The 25,088-nt window shown below is 37.8% G+C and overlaps 1 protein-coding gene across 1 annotated transcript; it reads right to left on the bottom strand.

Moving 5' to 3' along the window:
• Window positions 1–2,316: 2,316 nt before the first annotated feature.
• Window positions 2,317–24,876, bottom strand: LOC121413793 (transcription cofactor vestigial-like protein 2). The gene is made up of 4 exons (XM_041606746.1): window positions 23,545–24,876; window positions 19,854–20,430; window positions 13,112–13,654; window positions 2,317–2,630 (listed from the first exon to the last, which is right to left on the bottom strand). The coding sequence occupies exons 1-4, from the start codon at window positions 23,620–23,622 to the stop codon at window positions 2,581–2,583; spliced, it is 1,248 nt and encodes a 415-aa protein (XP_041462680.1). The 5' UTR covers window positions 23,623–24,876; the 3' UTR covers window positions 2,317–2,580.
• Window positions 24,877–25,088: the final 212 nt, after the last annotated feature.

The following is a 25,088-nucleotide window of genomic DNA, read 5'->3' as shown; positions in this document are numbered from 1 at the left end:
AAAAGTGAAGGTCGCTTTGGTTACATTTCTTTATTTTTCACATTTTTTTCAGAACTCCAACAACCCCGCTTTCCAGGGCCATGAAACTCCCTTTCCTTTATTGCTTAAATGTTAAATATAATATATTTTATGTCAAAGACCATCACCTGGGTGATAATGGGCCAATCTCTATTGATGACATAACAGATAAACTGAAAATGAAAAACACACAATATTTTTTCTCGAATAATTTACTTACAAAAGAAAGCAAGTTTATTACAGTGCCGCTTGACATTGAATAAAAATCATAAAACAGTCATTTTCACAAGCTTATACTCTATATAACTTCACAAAGTGACAAGAAATTTTTAAATCATCCTTGATTGATACTTTGGATACAGGAGGTTTGTTTTAACATTGTTAAAAAGGAGCCTTTTGTATTTTTGTTTATACCCTGTACACATATAATGCATTCAAGTTAAAAACGACTTTCTAATATGAATAATCCCCATGAAGTAAAATTCAAACACCCTGCTGAACTTCGTTGAAGGAATGTTTGAAACGGTTAAAACTTAAACAATTTATCTCAGTACGAGGGAAAGGTCCTGGCTTATTTTGCTAAGAACTTTATGACATCGTCTTTATTTGCTTTTAGCTGAACAAAATACCGCCAAAAAAATATAAAGTAATGACGAATGACCATGCATGGTCCCTTAAAATAATCAGATATACTGATAACTACACTCTAAAAAACGAAGAGCTACCAAGAGCTAATTTAGCTCTTACAGAGCGTGTATAGCGACTGCACTTCGAAGTGCTGATTTTTTCCTTTCAAGTTTGAACTAGACAAATCAGCACTCCGAAGTGCAGTCATATACACACTCTTTAAGAGCTAAATATTAGCTCTTCTTTTTTTTTTAGAGTGTAGTTCTTGCAATTGAAAAATTAATAATGAATGAATGAATGAATGAATCTTTATTTCGTTTCAAATCAATAAGAATAATTTGACTTTACGTCAAGTTTATCAACTTCTTTGATAAAAAAATGCATTAAAAGAAAAAAAATCAAGTGAAACTTCTCTCAGAAAAATGGAAATAATAAATGTTGAAGAAGTTACATAGAATATGTCAAGCACTTTCTAAATTTTACTCTCTTATTTCTCCAAATATTTTTTTTTTAAATCTGAAGTACTTTTTCCATATGGTTAAAAAGTGAATTGCTTGAAACCAAAAATCGTTTTCAGTCTCATCATCTTCAGATTGTTGACTTTATCATGCAAACAAAAAATGACGGGCGCAATTTTATTGCATAAACAATTTCTCATTAAAACACCCTTTCAGCATTTTAAGGAGAAAAATTATACATGTTACAATTATGATGTAGGATGTTTCCTTCCTAACAACCTAAAAAAGTAACTTTGAAACCACAATTCATCATAATACTATACCATCATGACTTACGAATTCAGAATCATGATAAAAAAAAAATCCTGATAAGAAAATTCTTCTTCTTTTTTTAAATTACATGGAAAGTTAAAAAAAAATACAGTTTGGCCAGGGATAGTTAAGAAAAAATATCAATATACCTTAGTTCACTAAAGCTTTTTCTAATGTCAAATTTCATTGTAAATAGATAGAAATTAAACAGTGAGCGTGTGATATCACCAATTCCTTGATTTAAATGTCATCTGTGTTTAGCATTATTACAGTCATGACACTACGGGTGTACAGATTCACGACGAAGAAAAGGGGAGCGAAAGAAAAAGAAAAGGGTGAAATAAAATATGGCAAAATCTACAAAATTAGAGTATTGTATAAAAAAAAGATTGGCCAAATACGCCGTGTCCATGTCTGGGCCCCCTCAAAATTTCGGTCTCTTTACACCACCGATTCATATAGGGAAACATAAAAGCGCCTGCAACTTTGAATTTTTAATCCGATTTTGATAACATTTTCAGTGTAATGTTTCTCTGTGTTTTTTTCGTATCGGCCTATATGAGTGTCAGCAGGTCATTGTGGTAGACTTATCGTTTTACAAATTAATAATCGGAAAATATTTCTTTGAGTTACAATGTGATGACGCTCAACATGAAATAATAAAATAAAATAATAAGAACTTCATCTTATTTTCACCCCTTTTTTCCTGTCAATCCTATGTTGGCATATAAAGACCCTATACGGATATAAACGGAATATTTCGTTAATTTTCGGTGATTATATACTCGTATCCAAGTTTTATCCTTTCTGTAAGCTGTAAAAAGTCCCATCTTGCGACCTCAGATATGATCGGAACATTTCAGCAATGTTCGGCAAATTAGAATGCAAAATAGAACCGATGTATTACCAGATGGAAGATCAACATTTTAATCTATTTCCCAGTTTTAATCCACACTTTTATCCACTCTATGGATAAATTAAAAATACATGTAATCTAAAATAGGAGCGAAGTTTACAGAAAATCAACATGATTTATATAAGCAGCATGCAAAAGTCTTTTTTCTTCGGACAGTCGTTATATTCATCTCTCAGTAGCATGATGTTGATCCAATAAAAATGGCCACGCTTTCAAGCAGATGACGTCGGGTTATCTCCAAGGAAGTCACTAAAACCAATAGAGATCCTTGTTTGTTTCGTGCGAGTCCACGGCACTACCTGGAATTTAAAAAGTAAAGAATGAAATGAAATGATAATATGAGAAACGTTTAAATTTAAATCAAAGACCATGACAAGGACATGGGAATGGGATTGACTTCAATTAAATTTCAGTGAATTTAGCAAAAAGTTCTGATGAGAATTAGCACAGAAATGAAAAAAAAGGAGGGATGAAACTAAAAAAATAATTTTCAAATAGTTTTGACAATAATCGTATCAGGTTAAGGGGCGATGATAATTAATCATCCTTCCCACTACCAATAATTGTTTAAGCAATATGCACTTTCATTGGTGTATCTAGTTTACAAACTTTATAAGACGGACCGTCAAAAGCGCATGTCAGGTTTTGGGTATAGTATTTTATCATGGATATATTTTTTTCAAAAAAAAAATGTGACAAAGAAATTGAAGGAAAACTGTAAAAAAAAGTATAACAAGGTATTGAAAAGGGAATAAGAGAACTGTCTAAAAAAATGTTGCCTATATTGGGCAGTCTCTTATCATGGATAAAATATTTTTCAGTTAATGTGGCAAAGAAACTGAAGGGAAACTGTAGAAAAGTATAACACGATGGGAAAGGGGTGATCATGGTGATGGGGTCCTATAGAGAGGTGGCGTTGACAATGCTAGTGGGTGAGGCAGGAAACGGGTAGTGGTGTGACAAAAGTGGAAGATGGCAGGGGAGTGGAGGGGGAGGGGCGGAGGGGGGGTATAGAGTAATTTCAACGAATTTAGTGAATTTAGTATGGTCAGGTTATGACGTCACTCTACTTGTATGAATTCTTGATACTCACTAGGATGTGACAATTTTGACTCCATATAGCATGTATAGCACGTCTTATTTATTATTTTCCAAAAGCATAAACATAACTTTTTAAGTTGAATAAAATCAATAAATGATCATTTATTTTCTATTTCTTTAGATTTTATTTTCAATTGTTGAATACTTGAATTTGACTATTTTGTGGAACGACATTTCTTTGTCGGAATAACGGCAGCAGAAAACACTGTCTGTGTGGTCTGCCTAAATTAATCCAGTGTCATTCCCTTTAACATAATTCCAATATAGGCCTATCATAAATACACCCCTGTGACATATACCCTTAACCGAGGTCCTATCATCATTGCATTGTTTGTCTATCTTTATGTGCCCATTGTGGTTCGTTGACTCGCATGCGTCGAATGTTTATCATATTTCTCGATGTTACAAAAAAATAAGTGTCGTGATGAAAAGATGCCCATAAGAAAACCCTGAGAACCGCCTCGCCTGCAGACCGCTACGAGCTGTCCTCACTCGCTCTCTTCTGTTATCTCGCCAGCGGGCGATGAACCCTCTTCTCCCCGGGTGCGTCGGCGTACAGAGGGGAGGGCATGAGGGTATACAGCCTGCAGCGGTGAGGGCATCTCGAGGGAAGAGAAGCCTGCCCAATGATAGGAATGAAATGTAATTGTGTCTCTCGCGGGAGCTTTTGAAAAAGGGACATCATTATTTTTGATAAACTTCGATTTGTTATTCTGCCCGATATAAGTAACCCGCAACTGTTTCAAGTTTCCAGTCAGTGTTGGATTCACAGTCTTCACAGAGCAAATCACTTCTCCATTTCCATGTTTTAGACTGGTTTATCTGCAGTCATGATGGAGGTGACATAATTTTTCATTTCAGTAATATCTTCTAATTGAAGTAATAAAATGAATGTTATTCATTTGAATATGTCAAATATATAATAATAAAAAGCTTTGCAACCATTAATGAAAAGACCCTAAAATCTCCACAATAGCCTAAAATGGCTTTATAGACACTGTTATCGCTAGATCATTTTCATATAGTTCATGGTCGATATGGTTTGAACGACTTTGTTACTGTTTCTTCTTCTCTTTTTTTTTCTTCTTCTCTTTCTCCTATTCCTTCTTCTTCCTCTTCTTCGTCAAGGTCTCCCTTTTCTCAATTTTTAGGTTTCTTCTGCTTATTCTTCTTAATTCCTTTTCTTCTCTTCTTCCTTTTCTTCGAATTCTTTTTCATCTTCCCTCCTCCTCCTTCTCCTCCTCCTTCCCCAATTCTTCCTTTTATTTTATCAGGCTTCTTTTTTCTTTATTGTTTCTATTTTTGTAATACTGCAGTCATACATGGGGGCCCTACTAATTTATATTTAAGACAACGTCGTTTTTTTTTCTTCGCTCTTTCTGTCTCACGTATCTCATAAGTTGGGATTGAACCGCTGGCGGGTCATTCGTCACCATTTCGTTAGCTATGCCCCACATCTTGACTGACCCCCCTCCCCCTCCCCGTCCCCCTTCAGCCCACCCCATGCACTACCTTTGCTCCGTACATCCAGCATGCATCACCATTCTTTCTAATTTTATGAAATCCATCTTCAAATTAGAGAAAGAATTGAATGACCGTCTTCACTCGTTTCCAATCAAGACAAAACAACAACAAAAATAATAACTATACATGTAGCTGTAACATCAGGAAGACCAATGGGACATTGCACGAAACTTGCGATCAATTGCAAGTATAATTTCAGTCTCTAAATCAAGCACATGTCTTTTAATTAATTACAAATTTGCAACTGATTGCTAATCTCCTCCTTGAAACAAGGAGTGTAATCTGATTTGCTATAGTTAAATTTGATCCATCAGTTGTAAAATTGCAACATAATATTTGTAAGTGATTGCAAATATTCACAGAATCCCTACATAAAAGCTATCATGATCACCACAATATTCGGAAAACTAAAACGCATCCCACACAACAACCATAAAGCTATCTCCATGCAATAACTGTATACAAAAATATATTACAGTGCATTCTACAGTGCGTATCAAAAAAAAGTTTACACTTTGAAAAAGCCATGGGAATTAACAAATATACAACATGTTGGTAATTTTTTTCACATATAATTAAGGGTTTGGGTCTCATCTATCCAATGAAATTAAAAATTTTGACAGAATGTTTCACTTGAGTGAGCACTGTCCATTTTTGTAAAGCTCGCAGAAATCTGTTTGCGCAGAAATGCTTGTTTTCACGCTGTGTCAAGGGGAAAGGGCGAAATCAAACTTACCCTGGGAACCATTTCTCATAAATTTCCCTTGCACTTTTAGCCAATTGAAATAAAACGGATACATTCAAGCATTTTGTAACAATTTTGCCGCCCAAATTTGAAATTTCAACACTTAGAAAGCACAACCTTTACCCTTTTTGTGCCAGCTGGATCTGAGGACATAACTGAATCTGAACAAAAGTTTATATCAGACATCTCCAGCATTTTTCACTAAGTTTTTATCATTTAAAGTTGGTTTACATTTCATTTTTCATTTAATACTTGTTTCTCCACACTTTTCCCAAGCTTGGCAATGATTAACAAAATGAAAATCAAGCCTTAGCCATTTCACATAAATCACAGCTCAGTGTAAAGAAAATAATGTCACGATGGACTCGGTGTGTGGGGCGCTATGCACTCTTCGAAGTGTTTGGGCAAGGAAACAAGTTAAAAAAGGTAAAAGATATCTTCAAATCAATTTTACTAACTAATTTCCACGTGTTCTTCATGATTAAGGTCTACTTTTATTCGCATAACTATTTCAAAGTTCTGCGCAAATCATTTTTCACCAACTTTTCAAAAGTAAGTGGTGCTCACTCAAGCGGAAATATTTTTCGACAGTTATATCGTCATTTGCTTAAATGGATCTGTATCAATACTAAAATGTGGAAAAATCATCAGGATATTACTGATATATAATTTTACAAGATTTTTTCGAAGTGTAAACTTTTTTTTGATACGCACTGTATATCATTACGCTTTCCCTGATAATAAATTCTTTGTATATCGCCTTTTCAAAGTATTCCAATGTATGATTTGCATGAAAAATATGATACAGATATGAGATGTTATAATCACTTAATGCTTCCAGAGAAAAGAAGATAAAGAGTGTAAGAGTTATTTTATGAGTTGTCAATAATTCATCTACTATTTTCTTAAAAAGATGATAGTAATTTTGCTATATATGTATTTCTTTTTTTTTTCATGTGAAAGTGTTGAAGTTACTGACAAATAAAAACGATTTAATACAAAAAAGATCCATTAGTCCTTCCAGCTTCTTAAGCACCTAACATTAGATACTGAAAAGTTGTCTTTTAAAAATATTTCCACGAATCTCTCGAGAATTTCAGCTTTTAAATCACCAAACTTAGATAATTCTTCAACCATCTCACGAATACATGATTATGATAGATCTATGTGTAATCATGATGCAAGACAAGTCAATGTAATCACAACAATTTCTGAATTATGAAAAAAAAATCTGCAGGAGAACCGTCATGACAATGATTACATCGATTGTGTAAAAGAAATTTACAATTTCATCCCTTTCGTCAGGTAAATCCCCCTACAAAGAGATGGCATAACTTAAAAATGTCTGGTTTTACGCTTTATTATCATCATGATCACCGCGCTGTCTACAATCTGTAAAATTACGTTTATTCAAGCTGTTTGTCTGTTTATTCATGAAGGTTGCATCCCACATGATCACAATAATTTTTCTGCCACCTTGGAAAGTGTTACCATGGCAACGGCCATGACTACATGACAAGTTGAAGAAAGGGGTATGACTAATAGCAGAGGTACGCCAATTTCGATCCCCTCCAAAAAGTCCCTGAAAAAGGAAAAAGCGACGAAAAAGTAAAGAATAACAAAGAAAATGGGGGTGATTAGAAGTAAGTCAAGGCCGTCTGCAATATGGTGTTTTAAAGTGAAGGTGTAAAAATGGGGGCGCGTTGTTTCAAATTATGAAAATTAAAAAGGGGTAATATAAGGAGGGTTAGGTGACGGTGTATATCTTTGGCGGAGTAATATTAGTTTTGTAGTGAAGGTGATGATTGGAGGGGAATGGTCGGACGAGGATGGGGGGATTAAGGTAGTGGTGAGGGATTTACTGATTGGACACGTTCACAGTCATATACATAGAAGGATGAGGGATGGTGATGATGGCGATGGCGTAGGTTGGATGAGCTACTTTCTGATCAATTTTTAATTTATGGAATACGCAGGAAAGGGGTAATGTCATGATGATGATGGTGATGATGATGATGATGGTGGTGGTGACGATAATGATGATGATGATGATGGTGGTGGTGGTGGTGGTGGTGGCGGCGATGATGATGATGATGAAGGTGGTGGTGATGATGATGATGGTGGTGGTGGTGATGATGATGATGATCATGATGATGATGGCGTTGGTGGTGATGATGGCGGCGATGATGATGATGGTGGTGGTGGTGATGATAATGATGGTGATGATGGTGGTGATGATGATGGTGGTGGAGGTGGTGGTGGTGGTGATGATGATGATGATGATTGTGGCGATGATGATGATGATGATGGTGGTGGTGGTGGTGGTGGAGATGATGGTGACGACGACGATGATGATGATTGGTTGGTTGGTGGTGATTTTTTACCTGATTGCTAACGGCTAAGAAAGCATGAATGCTTGTAAGCAAGCAACCAGAGGACCGACGGCTTAAGGCCTTACCAAAGGGCACTAGCGCACCAAGTGGGAATCGAACCCGGGTCACCGGAATACGAATCCCCCGCTCTGCCGACTGAGCTATCGCACCTCCCATAATATGATGATAATGATGAAGGTAACGATGACGATGACGATGATGATGACGATGATGGTGGTGGTAGTGGTGTTACAGGTTATGATGATGATGATGATGGTGAGCATGTCATTATTATTACCATTATTTATCATTCATATCCTTACCATGATAGTGATTAATATCAAAATCATTTTTCTTTTGTTTTCAATTTCAATAGACGTATTATGTTCGACCAAAGAGATTTGAATCTCCTTGATTTAAAATGACCAAAACTATTGCGTCTACACAAAAAAAGGAAACAGAAACGGAGGGGATGTGAGTACTATTTCATTTTTTTTATAAACCTGTCTAAATATGAATTTTAATCATCTAAGAAGTAGTTCACTTCAATATTATTACACCATCTCCACCAAAACGACCATAACCAAGACTATCACCACTCAACGGCATCGGTCTTCTGCACTCGACCCAGGTGAAGTAAATGGGTACCAGCAGGAAAAGAATTCTTTACAAAACTGTGAGCACCGACATGAGTTGCCTATCCTTTGGCAGGGGTAATATGGGAGGACATTGGCACCCATGAAGGTGGATATGTACAGTATACACTGAAGGCCTGTCTCGTCATATCATTTTCATTAAACAATTAAATTTTCATGGAGCTAAGCATATTGTCTTGTCTCATCTAGAAAGGCACACTGCAAAGCCGCCGGTGTTAATTCAACACCAGCCTGGTATGCTGGTATCTATATCGGTCCACACCAGAGAAAAAAAAACATCAGTTAAGATTCAAACCGATATTGGTTTATCACTAATTGGTGTTGCTTCAATGCCAAATTTGTGTTAGCCTAACACCAAACCGGTGTTGTTTCAACACCTCTTTGTTGACCGATATAGATACCAGACTGGTGTTAAATTAACACCGGTGTTTTTGCAGTGCACGCGTATTCAACAAATGAAATAATGGGCAATTTAAGCTTGCCAGAGTTTTGGACATCCACGTCAGAACTTTCGATACAATTCTTTGTTCAGAAACGACATGGAACGTTTCATTTTCCAACAATCCTATTCTCCAGTGACAGAAAGTCGAAAGTGGAAAGTGGCGGGTAATGGAACCAGACAAAATAATCGCGGTTAATTCCACGGAGCTTGCTACTGCGATTAGTGTTACACTGATTCGGTAATGTAATAACACTGATAGGTCTGTCTGCTAAAACTTGAATGAGATGACAAAGATGCCTGTCAGCGCAACACGCAATGTTGCCAATAAAGTAGTGGGTTTGTTCCCACTGCCTCCATTTTCTTGCCGCCCCCCCCCCCACACACACTTTGAGAACTTTGGTAGGTCCCGGCTGGAAAGAAACAGATTAGTCTGCAGGCCAGACACTTGGTTTTCGCAATTCGCATATAACATGTATAATGCGAGTCTGAAGTAGTGAGACTAGATTCACTATGTACTGTGGCTGCCTCTTATTTGACACAGACAGAGCCTTAGACGTCTAGTCTTAACTCTTTACCTGTTATTGGTTAAAGTGTCAAATATGTGTCTGTGCTTGCAGACTAGAAAAAGCATATCATGCGGTGTGTTCACAGTGTGTTCATACTGTGAACTATGTGATTCACACTGTTGAAATGCTTTCTCGATACATAATCAAATGGTTATAACCGAGATAAGTGTGGCGATAATAATATCACACTCTGGACACGTTTACAATGACTGTTCAGTGTGTTTCACATGGTGTGAACATGTTATTCACACTGTGGATACGCTTTCAGACTATTCAGTGTGGAGTGTGGAGATGCTATCACATCATGGACGAATCTGCAGTTTTTGTGTTCACAGAATGGACTGCTGGTGTGAAGATATGATCCACACTGTTAATATGATCAAATTGAACAGTGTGAAGGTGGTTTCACATTGTGTTCCTCAAAGTGAACATATTGTGGCCCACACTGAGTTCTGTCCAGTAGGGATATGTGTATGGAGCGAGGGTGTGTAGAACAATGTGAATGTGATTTCACAATGTGTTCCACACTGTGAACATACTGTGGCACACACTGTGTTCTGTCCAGTATGGATGTGTGTATGGAGTGAGGGTTTGTTGGAATGCTCAAATTTAACAGTGTGAAGGTTATTTCACATTGTGTTCTACACTGTGGACACACTGTGGACAGCGTGTTCTGTTTAGTAGGGATGTGTGTATGGAGTGAAAGTGTGTTGAAATGCTCAAATTGAACAGTGTGAAAATGATTTCACAATGTGTTCCACACTGTGAGCACACTGTATTCTGCCCAGTAGGGATATGTGTATGGAGTGTAGGTGTGTTGATATGCTCAAATTGAACAGGGTGAGGTGATTACACATTGCGTTCCACACTGAACACACTGTAAACATTGAGTTCTTTCAATCAAGAAAGTTACAAGGTTAAAGAAAAATATGTAACATTTTGCATAAACTATATAAAAAGTGGGCAATTTGGATGATTGTTTTTTTACAATGGTGAATTCTTCGAGAATGACTATGAGATGCGCTGACGTTGTCAACCACTTTATACGAATGATTACATAATCACTTCAATCAGAACATAACCCTTGATTAGAGAGGGGAAAAACATTTTTCAATACATAATCAATTTGTTGTCACAGAAATCAGTGAAAACTAATCAGATTTTAATCATAAAAATATTCAGTTAAAAGTCGCGTTCTTTCGAGCAATAATACGCAAGCACGTCTATCTCAAGTCAGGCATGACAACTTCAATTAATGACAAAAGTGGGTTCCTTTATCCATCAAGTGATGTGCAAATCAGTATTATTAATATAGTTTGCTTTGAAGAGGTAAAGGAATTGAGGTATAAAATTCTTTCAAACATCCCGATTATAAAAAAAGGAATATAAATGATAATTTTCCAAAGATAATTCAAACAATGTTTTTACATCATTAAGATTATTCCCACAATCAAAGGCTTATCAGAAACAATTGATTAGGCCTATGTATGATGAGTGACCTTGCCACTACAGTTCCATTAAAGTAGTCGCTGTGCATTGACCAGATATAGGAGTATAATTTTGGAAACAATCTTGTATGACGAATTAACTTCGAATGGATTTATTAAAACGAAACTCATAAACAAGAATTATTAAATGTAAAATGGGGACATGCATCAAATGGATGGAGAAAAATTCAACACGTGCAATCTGATAAGAGGCAGTGGAAACGGGCCTCACAAAGAGAGAGAATGGCAGACCGGTAGAGCGTCTTTCGTCATTGGTATTGGAAGGATTATAAGATACGTTGCAAGTAAATCAATTTAGTTTCTTCCAAACTTTGGACAACAAGAACCCGATGAAAGTTGACCAAGATCGACCGAGAACGACGAAGATGTTGCATGATGGGCAAAGAGGATGAGATAGAATGAGAGTGAAATGAAACACAGAGAAGATTCGAAGGAAAGATGTAGGCCTATCGAAGGAGAAAGGGGTAAGAGGGGGAGACGAGACTTGTTAGACTTAACTAAAACCATTGACAGGTCCAGAATTATCGGAAGGGGGACAAAGATAGACAAAGAAATATAGTGAAAATAATAAATCTCGAAAGAACATAAGTATGAAAGGAAGAAAGAAAGAAAGATAGAAAAACGAAAGAGAGAAAGAAAAATAAAGAATTAAAAGAAAATAAATTACAAGGAAAAAAGAAAATTGCCAATATTGTCGGAAAGCCACAAAATGAAGCAAAATAACCACTGGGATTTTTTTTTCTGGGGGAGGGGCTACCTCCATTCGCCCCCCCCCCCCCTCAGAGGAACAACACTACTGTGGAGTATGACATGTACTAAAATGTGACTGTATGGGAAGGGGTAAGAAAAGAAGGAAAAGGGTTGGGATAATTTGGATGAAACAATGGGAATCGCATACAGCTTGTCCCAATAACATCGCAAATTTTGCAGCGAAATTTTGAACCAGAACCCCCCCCCCCCGAAACATTCAAAAATGATGCAAAACAGACAACAAAAATACATGAGAAAAATAAGAAAATCATTTGATTTAATCTGAACTGCGCCACCTTTGATATTTCCTGGAATCAGCAGATGAAGAGGAGTCTTGGGGGTTTTTTTATTTATTTTCTTAAAGGTTTTTGTTGGGCAAGATCTCCTATGTGGTTAAAAATATCATTTTTTAGATTCTTTCATATCTCTTCTTTCTGTCATATTAGCCTACTGAACTATACTCTGATTACGCAGTATATACTAGACTCCTCCCCCTATCATCACGGATTAACCAATCACGTCAATTTGTAAGATAATAACCCGCCCCCATTTTTCAATAGTACGTTATTCTTCCCAAAGGATTAATATTCATCTTTGTTTTGTATACTTGAAGCCCATAGGTATTTAACCCCATTTGCTACCGAACTTAATGGTTATTGAGCGTTGATGTATTCCATTTTCTAGGACATTCCAGGGTATTATTTTGATATGTTATGCACAAGCTGTTGTTGTTGGTATATTTTAAATAGAGGATTTTATGTCTTTTTTCTCCCCCGTTACATTATCTGATTGTTGCTACTATTATCATCATCGTCGTATTCTTCATCATCACCATCATTATTATCATCATAATCACCTTTATCATCAGCATCATCATCGTCGTCATTATCATCATTAGTATCCCATTATGAGTATATTAGTCCTACTGCTAACATCAACATCGTCATCATTATTATAATCATCACCATCATTATCTTCATTAGTAGCAGAGAAGGGTAAAACTATTTTTTTAAGTATAGAAGTGAGAAGGAAGGATAGTAACCAGAGGATGGGGGGGGGAGGTATCCACGAGAGAAATTATAATATTCAAAGGTTGATTATAATCATTAACTTCACCTGTTTCGACGGTGTATGACGGTACCTCTGTCGTTGATTGGTGACTATGAGGGGTGTAGGTCGACGGCCATTCCGTCGTCGACGACTTCGTAAAGTCACACTGACCCGGTATCGTCGGCAGCCGCCCCGGTCTCACGGACGGTTGAATGAGCAAAGAGCTGTACCTCGGGCTGAACGCGCTTCCCGGCGACACTCCGTAACCCAACTCGTGCAACCCCGCGTGATGGTGATGCGCATAGGACGACTGGTGGTGCGCGGGGAACCCGTAATGCCATGCCTCTGCCTGCGAATGGTGCATGGAAGCTGCCCGGTGGTGCGCGTGGTGGTGCATGGTGTATGAATCGGCGGCCGCTTGTGCGGCGGTGAGGAGGGATGATGTATCGTGGTGCGTCGAGGTGCTCGTCGGGTACATCGAGTTGAGATGCAGGCTGTTGCTGCTGATGTTGGCGTTGTTATTGTTGCAGTTCGTGACGTTACTGTAAAAATTTGAATTCCAGAAAGACGGTGGAAAGCTACGTTTACACATCGGCGTCGGCGAACAACCTAGGAAACAAGCAAAAAGAAACACAATACCAGACCCATTTCAGCGAAATCATAGGGAATACTATCAACAGCGCATGCCTATACTGACTTTTTCCTTGGGAGAAGGAGCCGATGTACCTCCCTTTTTTTAAAGATAATATTTTGTTTACGTTCTAGAAAGTGTCTAGGAATGTTTGCAAAGACTCCCTAATATGAATTTTCCAAGAGTTCAAAATTATCGCGGCGGGGGGGGGGGGGGCAATTCGATATGTTTGCTCCAAATAACTCCATGGGGACGAACACTCCCCTCGGCAAAATCCCAATAATTCCATGTGGACGCACATTCCCCCCCCTCGGCATCCACCCACGTTCCCGCCCCGCCAAGATCGACACCTCTGGGTAGAATGTATGCTAAATAAATACTGTAAAGGTGTGTTGTAAAAGGTGACATGAATACCCATTCACCAGTCAAAATTAATGATTGGTCAAAATTACTGTTCGACCAAAAACAATGGTCAAAATTATCCGAAATTTAGGTAAGCTCAAACAAATTCTTTGGTTAACTATTATCATGGGGGGGGGGGTGGTTGTACAATATTCAGCAATTCAACAAATTTATCATTTTGACAAATCTTTTTTCAGAGTGCTCCTTCATGCTCTAAGAAAATACTATACCACGACATTCATCACAGAACACAGTGAAAAGAAAATATTTGATTTACTTTGATAATATTCTTAAAATAAAATAGTAAGGCTATTAGTGACCGATAGATATGAGTGCTCATCAATCTATCACTCGCATCAGCGGCTGTTGAACGGGAAACCTCAGGGACAGTCCCCCGCTGCTTGGTATGTGCTCCCCGCTAGTTTCACATCTTCACAAGACGAGTATTAAAGGTAATGTAGGCCTGAATATATTAACCGTGGCAGAAATAAGTCTTCGTCATCATGAATATTTAAAATCCAGATGAACCACACAGTTATGTTCCAAAATTTTATTTCTTCATGCACTTCCTCAAAAACAGGTAAATTCCTGGTTTGATATTATTTTAAGAGAAAGTAGATACATTTAAACAGAGTTGATCTGACAAAAAATCTTTTCACATATTATTAATACAGTGGCGGCGCCCCCCTCCCCTTGTGGACCGTTGTGCCCCCAGTTGCCCCCAATCAACTATATAGAATTTCACTCGGTACATCATTTTGTCTCTCTTTTACTCATAACCATGGGGCATTTCCCCCCAGCTAGAACCTTTGTCTTCCATTTGCTCTTCCTGCTTTTGATAGTGTTTTAATAATGTGGCCACTGCATTCGTATATTATCATGAATTACTTCATGTAATTTTGCTAAAGATATATTCTGGGATACAAAACTAGTAAAACATTGAAACCTGAATATTATAGAGAAATTCAGCTAGTTTTTGTGCTTATAATGCATAACGAACCAATTAAAACAGAGAAGAAAAATCCACTACCTAACGTTCCTGGTGGCTATATTGTCTTGCAAAGAAAAGCTAAAAATGTGCATACATTTATATACAGATGGTTCCTTTCATTTAAGAAAAGAATTAAAAAACACGAACGATTCCATTTCAGCTAAGTTTTTGATCGATAGTGGTTAAGTTTGTCTATAGATTACAATGGATATATCTCGTGCATCTCTTTAAAATTCAAATCAGTTTGACATGATTACCAAAGCCACTGGTAGTGAATAATGATTACAGCTAAATATGTACATCATTTTCGGAATGCTTTAAATCATTTGATTTATTCCATTTATTTAAACTCGTTTCTCATTCAATAATTATACACTTTCCTTTTTATTTGCGTGATACACAGCTTTTCATATTTTATATGAACAAAATCATAATACTTGCTATTTCATTCACACCCCCTCCGAAAAATACGACTGTTTAATTTCACTTCTCTCAATAACGAAAATATAGAACGATAATTCTCTTCTTATTTGTTTTACTATACAGTGCGTCCCAGAAAAAAACGAAACCGAGATTTAGCGATGATTTATCATAACTTAATCAAAGATACAATAAACAAAGACCTACCATTGTAAGACTTAGAATCTCCTCTTTCATTTGAAATTATTTAGATTATCTCTTATTCACGCATGAGTGAGTAAAAACAATTTGAAGAGGGGATATCAAAAAGTCACATGGTGGGCTGTATCATGGGTTTTCAAAAAGTTCAATACCTGCTCTTTGGTTCGATACCTCAATTACAGAAAGTGGTCAAGAAATGAGAAAGTTATGGATATTTGAAATAAGGCTTGAACTTCAATAATTTCATAAAATGAAGAGGTTTTACAGGCTAGCGTGCAAACTCGCTCGACGCTCCGTTTTGTTGAGGATCAGCCATGCATTTTATAAGTCTTTTGTTAACCGTGCGGTAGCTTCTGTGGGAAACCGGTAAAGACACGTTTATTTAATGAAATTATCGACATGCGAGCATTTTTTCGAGGGAACATAACTTTGTTACTTCTTGACCATTTTCTATGATTAAGGTATCAAATAAAAGAGCAGATATTGAACTTTTTAAGCATGTGATTTTCTTTTTGAAATTCAGATACCCCCACCAAATGGGTTTTTGGTATCCTTTCTTCAAATTGTTTTTGCTCACTCATGCGTGAATGAGGAATAATCTAAGTAATATCACATGAAGGAAGAGATTCTAAGCCTTACATTGGTAAGTCATTTGTCTATTGTATTTATGATTAAGTTATGATAAATCATCGCTAAATCTCGGTTTCGATTTTTTCTGGGAAGCACTGTATAGGCCCTATACAAAGTTTTTAGACTGGATATCTTTTTATATCTACAGTAACACATAATTCTAGGCAATAATAGTATTATAGGGGAAGGAGAGTCCGTCGCCCCATTGATGTTATTCAAGTAGTAAAAAAAAATTGAGAAAAGGAAGAAATGAGGAATAGAGAAGTCTATAGAAGTTTCTTATTGAAATTCTAATACTGACACGAATTAAGAAGAAATATTTGCGCCATTTGAGACAAACACAGAGAGAAGCCAATCAGATTTCAAATTCAAAGAACTTGACTTGACCATAAGCCGGGCCTGTTTCATAAAAAAGTTTGTCATAAGTTAGGTATGACTTTAAGCACGACTGGTGATCAGATCTTGTGATCAGTGAATAATGAGTAAAGCACCAAAGAAAGTGTTCCAGTCGTTCGTAAAGCCATGCTTAACCTTACGGACAGTTTTATAAAACAGTCCCCCGTATAATTATGAACGCCATATCCAGATCAAATTTTGTCAAGATTTTTCAGAAAAACAGCGAAAGTAGGGAAGATATTTATGAAGGAAATGAATTAAGAATATATAATAAAAATGTGGGTATAGTTCTATTACTTACGTCAGCACTTGGCGGGGCGGGGATGTTTTTTTTTCTGGGGGTGGGTGTGGTTGACTCTAGGCTCAATTTAAATTAATTCGCATTTTAACAAAATTCATACGCCTACCAATAATTTTGACTATGCCATTATCACATTATCATGGCCGTACACCAATTTTTTTTTTTTTTTTTTTGGGGGGGGCAAGGTGTGTAAAATTTTAGATGTTACACGAAAGCAAGAGGGTGAAGCGATTGAGTTTGTCATGGAGACGCATTTGAATTTTCTAAAGCTGAATCATGTGAACGTTTGGTGAATTTTGCGAAAATTTCCAGTTAAAAAATAATGTCATTTATCAAAATTTCGGGGGGGGACTGCCCCTACCCCCCCCCCCGCTGCTTGTGGCTATACATCCACATGGCCCCCGTTAATCAGTCAGTTTTCTACTCCACAAACTTATATTTTTACAATGTCTCATGAAATCCAGCTATGGTCAGCATCATGCGTTTATCTTGGGAGATCACTTCGGAAACGACTGAATTCACACAATTTTTATTTGAAAAATATTTTTCCATTTCCAGTATATTGTTTTGCACCCCCACTAATACAACGAGAAACAGAAACACTAAAGAATATGGCACGCATATTTGTATAATGTTAATGAAATCAAATAAAACAAACATTTATAAAATAATGAAAATGACGTCAAATGGGAGCAGCCTCCCCATACACATGCATAATATAAATCCCAGTGGCATTTTCAGTTGTACCTTTTTTCAAATTGTATTTGGGAAAAAAGTGTCTGCGCGATAAATAAATATAATCATTTATTTCGGACAAATCAGTGGAATCATATTTCCTTGCATATTAGGCCTTGTATGGCCCCAAATCAAGCAATATTTCATTTTTCATGGGTCTAATCGGCCCATCGTAATCTTTCACTACCAGTGGCGTACCGTGGGTCACGGCATTGGGGGGGCACCAGCAAAAATTTCGGGTCACTTAGGGAGCGCGCGAAGCGCGCTGAGTTGTCAGGTAAACTGACCTAATAGAGATATTTTAAGGATATGCAGTGCCATTAAACGGATATGTATCTCACTGATTAAATAATGCGAGCGCGAAGCGCGAGCTGAAAATTTTTGATATTGAGGGCTAAAAATTGACATTATAAGCAAATTGTTTTTTAATCATGATACTTAACTGTCTCGCTAAACAAACAATGCGAGCGCGAAGCGCGAGGAAATTTTTTTGTATATTCTGACCCTAAACAAGGAGATTTTAAGGATTATATTTTAGAATCCATTAAGAGTATAAAATTGTCTCACCATAGTCATCTAATGCTAGTGCCATCCTTTGCTGATTTTGTTAGAATTACATCTAAGCACAGTCATGAAGCACCTTTTGTAGTCATGTAATCATGATTATCATACGCATCTTACTAATCAAATACTGCAAGCGCAAAAGCGCGAGCTGAAAATTTAGGAAATATAGACCTGAAGAGGGGCATTCTAAGGGTTGTTTGTAGGAATTCTCTAAGACCCTACGTATTTGACTATCCAAATGATGCGAGCGCGAAGCGCGAGCTGAAATTTTTGTATATATTGACCACAAACATGGATATTTTAAGGACTATAGTTACGAATCCATTAAGTCAGAGTATACATATCTCACCATAGTCATCTAATGCGAGTGCCAAGCGCTTGCTGATTTTGTTAGAATTACATCTAAACACATGGAGCACTTTTTGAAGTCATTGTAATCATGATTATTATACGCATCTCACTAATGAGATACTGCGAGCGCGAAGCGCGAGCTGAAAATCTAGGAAATTCAGACATGAAGAGGGGCATTCCAAGGCTTGTTTGTAGGAATTCACTAAGACCCCACGTATTTCACTAACCAAATGATGCGAGCGCGAAGCGCGAGTTAAAATTTTTTTATATTCAGATCAGAAAAATTGACATTTTAAGGACTGATTTTAGGAGTTCATGAAGAGCAGAAATCTCACCAATCCAGTAATGCGAACGTTAGCACGGACAGGAAATGTTCTATATTAAGACCTTAAAATAGGGCAATAACTTTCAGTAGTCATGAAAAAGAAGAATATATCACTACTTAAAACAATAATAGCTCTAATTGCGAGGAAATATATTATTTTGTTGTATATTGATTTGAAAACGGGAGGCTTTAGTACAGCAGGTTTATATATCTCGTTAAAAGGTCTATGCGAGCACCAGGAACAATGAAGACACAATTAAGCAAATAATGTTTCATAAAGTTGTGAAAAAATGCTTCTTATGTTATATAACATAATATAATATAATATAACACTATGATAAACAACAATTTCTTCTTTCCCCCACTACGTTTCTCTTCCTTTTACCCTCTTTTCTCCTTTTCCCCGTATTTTTTTGGCCAGCCGATTGGGGGGCACGTGCCCCCCCCATGCCCCCCCCGTAGTTACGCCACTGTTCACTACATGTGAAACGATTAAACTTGGCAATCGGGTTTGAAGCGAGCGACCAAATTTTCAGTATTATTGGACATTATACAATAACATGATGTTAATAAGCAGTTGTGCCACAATGGGGGATTGCATTTTCCCCGGTTGGAACCAATGCCCCCCCCCCACTGCCACCCCCAGTAATCTTGACAAATGAAAAACGTATAGTATATGCCCCCACAAACATTATTTGCCCTGCACTTTCCACCCCCCTCCCCCCCCCAAAAAAAAAAACCCACATCCCTTTAAGAGGTAAAATAAGAGGCAAAATAAAAAATACAAAAATATGATATACAAATTTATTCAGAATGAGAAATAGATTCGGGGAGGGGGGGGATGCAACAAATATGACTTACCATTGTTTTTGCTTGGCCAATTCGAGTTTTCTCTTCTGCTGTCACCACTGTCATTTTGACTGCTCAAATCACTGCCATTTATTGTCCTTTGTTTTCCGTCAGTGTCTTGTGCATAGCTCCCTTGATGACTCAGTGATCGACTGAAGTGTTCGTCAACTATCTTATCCAAATCACCAGAGTAAAACGTAAAAATAACACAACGGGAATTGACGTAGTCCGCTTCCGGCGCGGGGTCCTTGTCGCTCGCATTCCCCGATTCCTCCTCCTCCTTCACGCCGAGCGCTGAGGACGGCGTCGCGAGCGATGACGGGGTGGAATGCAGCGAAGAATGCCCCGAGTGTCCTTGAACGCTGCCTGCGCTCACCCCACTGCCGTGACTCCCCACGCTGCCGTGCCCCGTGTAGTGCGTCGCCGTCGCCGGGTGGTGGTGGAAATGATGGTGATGGGGGTTTGTGGTGGTCGAGAACGCCGAGAGGCTCGGCGTGTGGGAGGTCGGATGGTGGTGGCTCGACGTCGAGCTGTAGTCGACCGCCGAATCGAGTCCCATCGCCTCCTGCATCTTGTAGTGTCCAAACTTCTGCAAAGAGTTGGTGGAAAAGAAAATCATTAGAATGCAGTTTTTTGTTGTCTGTTCCCAGTGCATCACCTAAAGTTCGTCAACTTCTTATACACTGGATACGCAATACATTACGTAATGACATCAAGTTGAAGTGATGAGGAGAAAAATTGATTCTTCGTTGAGTGGGATTAAAGATTCCACTTAAGAGTCAATTACAAATCTACAGAATGGGTTTTATAGGCAATGCTTTGGCATTTCTTTTCAATTGAAATGAACAATGGCGTTTAACAGGTGCCCGACATAGCGCAGATACCCCGAATTACTTGCCATTCATCACAAGAATAGAAAACACTTGTCCTTATACCAATTCATTGTTAATGATAATGGTATAATAATTATGAATATCTATGTAATTTAACCTAATTTAATCTCACCGTGACCCATTTCAACGAAAAAAGAAACACTACAAATTAAATTTTATAAGAATTAAAATTTGCGATGCATAATTTTTACGCCTAAACAGTCACATCCACACAAAGAAATAAACTCCTTCGTGACTTTTATCAGGGGTCGCGAAAAGGGTGGGGGTGGGGGCTGGTTGGGCTTCCGCCCCCACTTTTTCCCAAACCGAGGACAAAAACCTAAAAATGGCCATCTGAGAGTGATTTTTTGCATGGTCAGCCCCCCTTCCCCCACTTCCAAAACCATTCATCGCCCCCTGTTTTTTATTATCCTAGCCATAGCCCGACCATGAACTTTAAATATGGAAGAGCAAAATGTCAGAATAAAAACATTTAGTCCTCTGCTTCATCTTTCTTCGGATTAAGGGATAGTGCATGCAGTGACCATGTAATTTCCCACTCTGGATGTTCGACGAAGATTGAGAGAAAATGTTATTTTGACCAGGTTTTAAATGACACAGTTCAGTATTTACCCTTCTGGGGCGCGGGGAAGGGGGGAGGGGGCTACTAAAATATAGAACAAAAACAGTTATCGAAAAATGAAGTATAATATTCCATTGAGCATATGTAACAATTGCGGAGTATATTCCGACCCCCAATACACATCTGCCCCACAGATGACGGAGAAAGTAATTACACGCGACTTCTTGATAGTTTTGATCAAGATAACAACAAAGGTCGAATGTTTATGTTTACATGCTTTTGATAATCATCTTCCTATCTCTTCTTTCAATCGTATTCAATATTTAGACAAGCATGTTCGTCATTCCCCAGACAGCTTACCATAACAAACATCTAATAAAATGTATGCTGGTGTGTTACGGATGTTAAGATACAACACAGACTAACGATGTAACATACAATATTGTAGTAGTGTGTAAATCATGTTTTCTCTTGATTTCAACTCACATAATATTATATAGGCCGATTACTAGTTTGATACAAAATGTTATGTTATATGTAATTTCACCGCCGGGAATAATTCACTATTATATTGTTTTCAGATATTTGTTTTAATATTGTGGAGCGTTGTGGCCAAGTGGATTATAGTCTTCGGACTTTGAAACAGAGGGTCGTGGGTTCGAATCCCAGCCATGGCGTAATGTCCTTCAGCAAGAAACTGATCCACAATGTGCTGCACTCAACCCAGGTGAGGTAAATGGGTAGGAAGTAATTCCTTAAAAACCTAATGAACGTCTAGCTTAGCCTGCTAATATGGGAGCGCCTTGAGCACCTAACAAGGTGGATATGACTGTGCGCAATATAAATAACCTATATTATTATTATTATTATTTATGTAATGTGAAACGCACAGGGCCTAATACTTTTCATAATGCTTTCTGTATTAAAATGGTCATAATGGCAACATGTATATAGGCCTACATCGCAAAAAGCGAAATCGGGTGCTAATGGGACTATGCCTAATATTTTTAGTTAACGATATATGTATTTTTTTTTCTTCAGATTTTGGTTTTGTATAAGATTTTTCTCTTCTTTCAAGCACTATATTATTTTAACATTTGTGCCCCAACAGGAGACCAACTCTATGACTAAAGATGACAGATCCACCACATGATGTTATTAAAATAAAAACAAAAAATAAAAGTAAAAATATATATCGGAACTTCTGTAAACAATCGAAAACAATTTCTTTGTAAAGTGATATCAAATGCATCATTTAAATTCAATCTTTTCGAACTTAAAGCAACCGAATTCAATCAAAACATTTGTTTTACTACTCTCTTCGTTAAAGGCGCGGAGTTGCAGTAAGGAATAAAGGAGAGTCAATCATGCCCGTAAAAACATACGGGCAAATACGTCCCTTTTTTCATTTATTCCTTTATATTTGAAGAGAGCACTAAAATGTTTCTTTGACTTCCCCTACACATTGATTAGTGTGTATAGGACTTGATCAAACAAAAACTAAGTGGCACAGAACAATGAGACATTAACACATCTCATGTTTGGTCTCTGGGCATTTCTGTTTACAAACTAGGCCTATGGCGAAACAAAAGCCCGAACTGGACCAAGTCGTGTAGCATATACCAATATTTCCTATTTTCATTAATGTGAATTTCTTCTACATAATACCTAATTATTGATAAGATTGCTGTATGTCTGATCCAAATTCATTTGAAAAACATTGGACTAACAAAATTGAAGAAATATAAATTAATGTATATCTTTTATCATTTCAAATGGATAAAAATGCGTCATGAATATCTTCTCATGATAAAATAGGCGCAATACAAATATTATCATTGCTATTATCATAATTGTGGGCAAAAAGAAGCAGGGAATAATAAATGATTGGAATTTGGGGGGTTTTAATTCATACTTTCACCATGCTTTCACCAAGGACCAATTCGAGATGTGCATATGCTTTGATATTTTGACGATAGATTTAAAATGAAGAGAATTACAGAAGATGGTAAGCGGACCCCCCTTCATCATCATTATCACCACCACATCATCATCATCGTTTTAATCGTCGTCACCATCATCATCACCACCACCACCATCATTATCGTTATAATCATCGTCACCAGTATCGTCATCGTTATCATGATTATAACCACCACCACTAACACCACCATCATCAACCTCCATTAACACCACCAGCAGCAACATGACCTCTTTTATCATACAAGGGGAACAGAATAATAGTTACCTGTGCGAATGGCCTTTGGTAGAAGGGATACTGGTAGGGTTGGTAAGTACCCTGGTACATGACGTCCAAACAGCTCATGATGACGGTCAGCGGACGTGGGTGATCTCGAGAACGACAACAGTATGACACCAATGTGGCGGCTACTTGAATCTAGAAGTCAGTCCAGACGTGACCCTTAGACAAATTCCTTCCAAATGTGAAATATAAAGTACGTTACGTTTTGTCAAGTTCCCCCGAAAAAAAATGTTTATCGATTCGTCGAAATTGAATTGAGTGTCCACCACTAATATCGACATTAAAGGAAAATCCTTAAAGTTAATCGTATTGATGCTGACAGCTTGCTCAAAACATTACTGCCCATGACGATGTTTGCGAAATTTTATGGCAGTTCAATCTTGAAGCTTTGTTCAGAAAACCACTTCTGCCTATATTATATAGTCTTCCGGCACTTAATTTGCGTGACAACATTAATCCATGGAGACCAAATTCAAGAGTAACATTAAGCAACGTTTCGAGATGGATTGATGGAAATCGATGATATCGACTGTCAGTGCCAATTTTACAAATCAGCCAAAACCACGTATTTAATGCCGCCAAGTACTTTCAAAATCGGTGACTTCGAATCTCCAAAATATAAAGTGATGTAGTCGAAAAACCAAAATTTGGCGGGAAATCACTCAGCAAAATCATAGGATGCATGAACGGTATATCCATGAGAAGATGCAAGCATGGGGTGTCCCAGGACATCTATGGATGCATTCGATGTTCAAGACAATGCTCGTTTGTCTCTAACAACGCTGATATTCGATCCAAGCTCTCTTGTGTGGCTTCACTAAGTTTACCAAATCTAGGGGCTTGAAATTAAACGAGGTTTGAAACATTTGCAAAATGTTACAAGATATGTCACTGGACTAAGTGCAGCGTTGTATTAATGTTTCGAAACGAAACGATGATTGTTATTATCCCCACAATGATGATGGATGTCGGCTGCGTAGAACCCATCCCCACTTTAAAGCGATCTGTCTGGAGAATTTGTCCAGGAGATGATGATTCCAAAACTAGTTGAGATTTCTCAGTAATTTCTGGGACACGACTGCAGAATGTAAGACATGTGATGGTCTGTTACGCGATATGACAAATGAATTTGGAATGAAGAGAGAGAAAGAGGGTCGACCGCGACCAACTTCCGAGGCAGGACGGCCCGCAGAGGAGTTGACAGGTTTATGAACTTCACTCGCGTGCGCGCTCAATCACTCTCTCGCGTCTTGTCACCTTTCTCAATACTCGGTCTCCTAACTGGTCCCTCTCTCCACCCGCTGGTTCTACTCGCTGCTTCCCATCTTCCAAGGATCGCGATCGGCTTGGCTCGGATGCAGGGACGAGTGCCTAGCGCCGTTGCCTTGACACGTCCATGAGGCCGATGGAAATATCACGCATTCTTCAAGGCGCTCTTAGAATTTCCCAAATGCAGGCGACAGGTCTTGCATGACAGGCAACAGTTTGTAGTGACGCTGCCACCGATTTGTGCGATGTGTATTACATCC

The sequence above is a fragment of the Lytechinus variegatus genome, chromosome 4 (genome assembly GCF_018143015.1).
Source record: "Lytechinus variegatus isolate NC3 chromosome 4, Lvar_3.0, whole genome shotgun sequence".
NCBI lineage: Eukaryota > Metazoa > Echinodermata > Echinoidea > Temnopleuroida > Toxopneustidae > Lytechinus > Lytechinus variegatus.
This window is presented reverse-complemented; position numbering and strand designations above follow the sequence as displayed.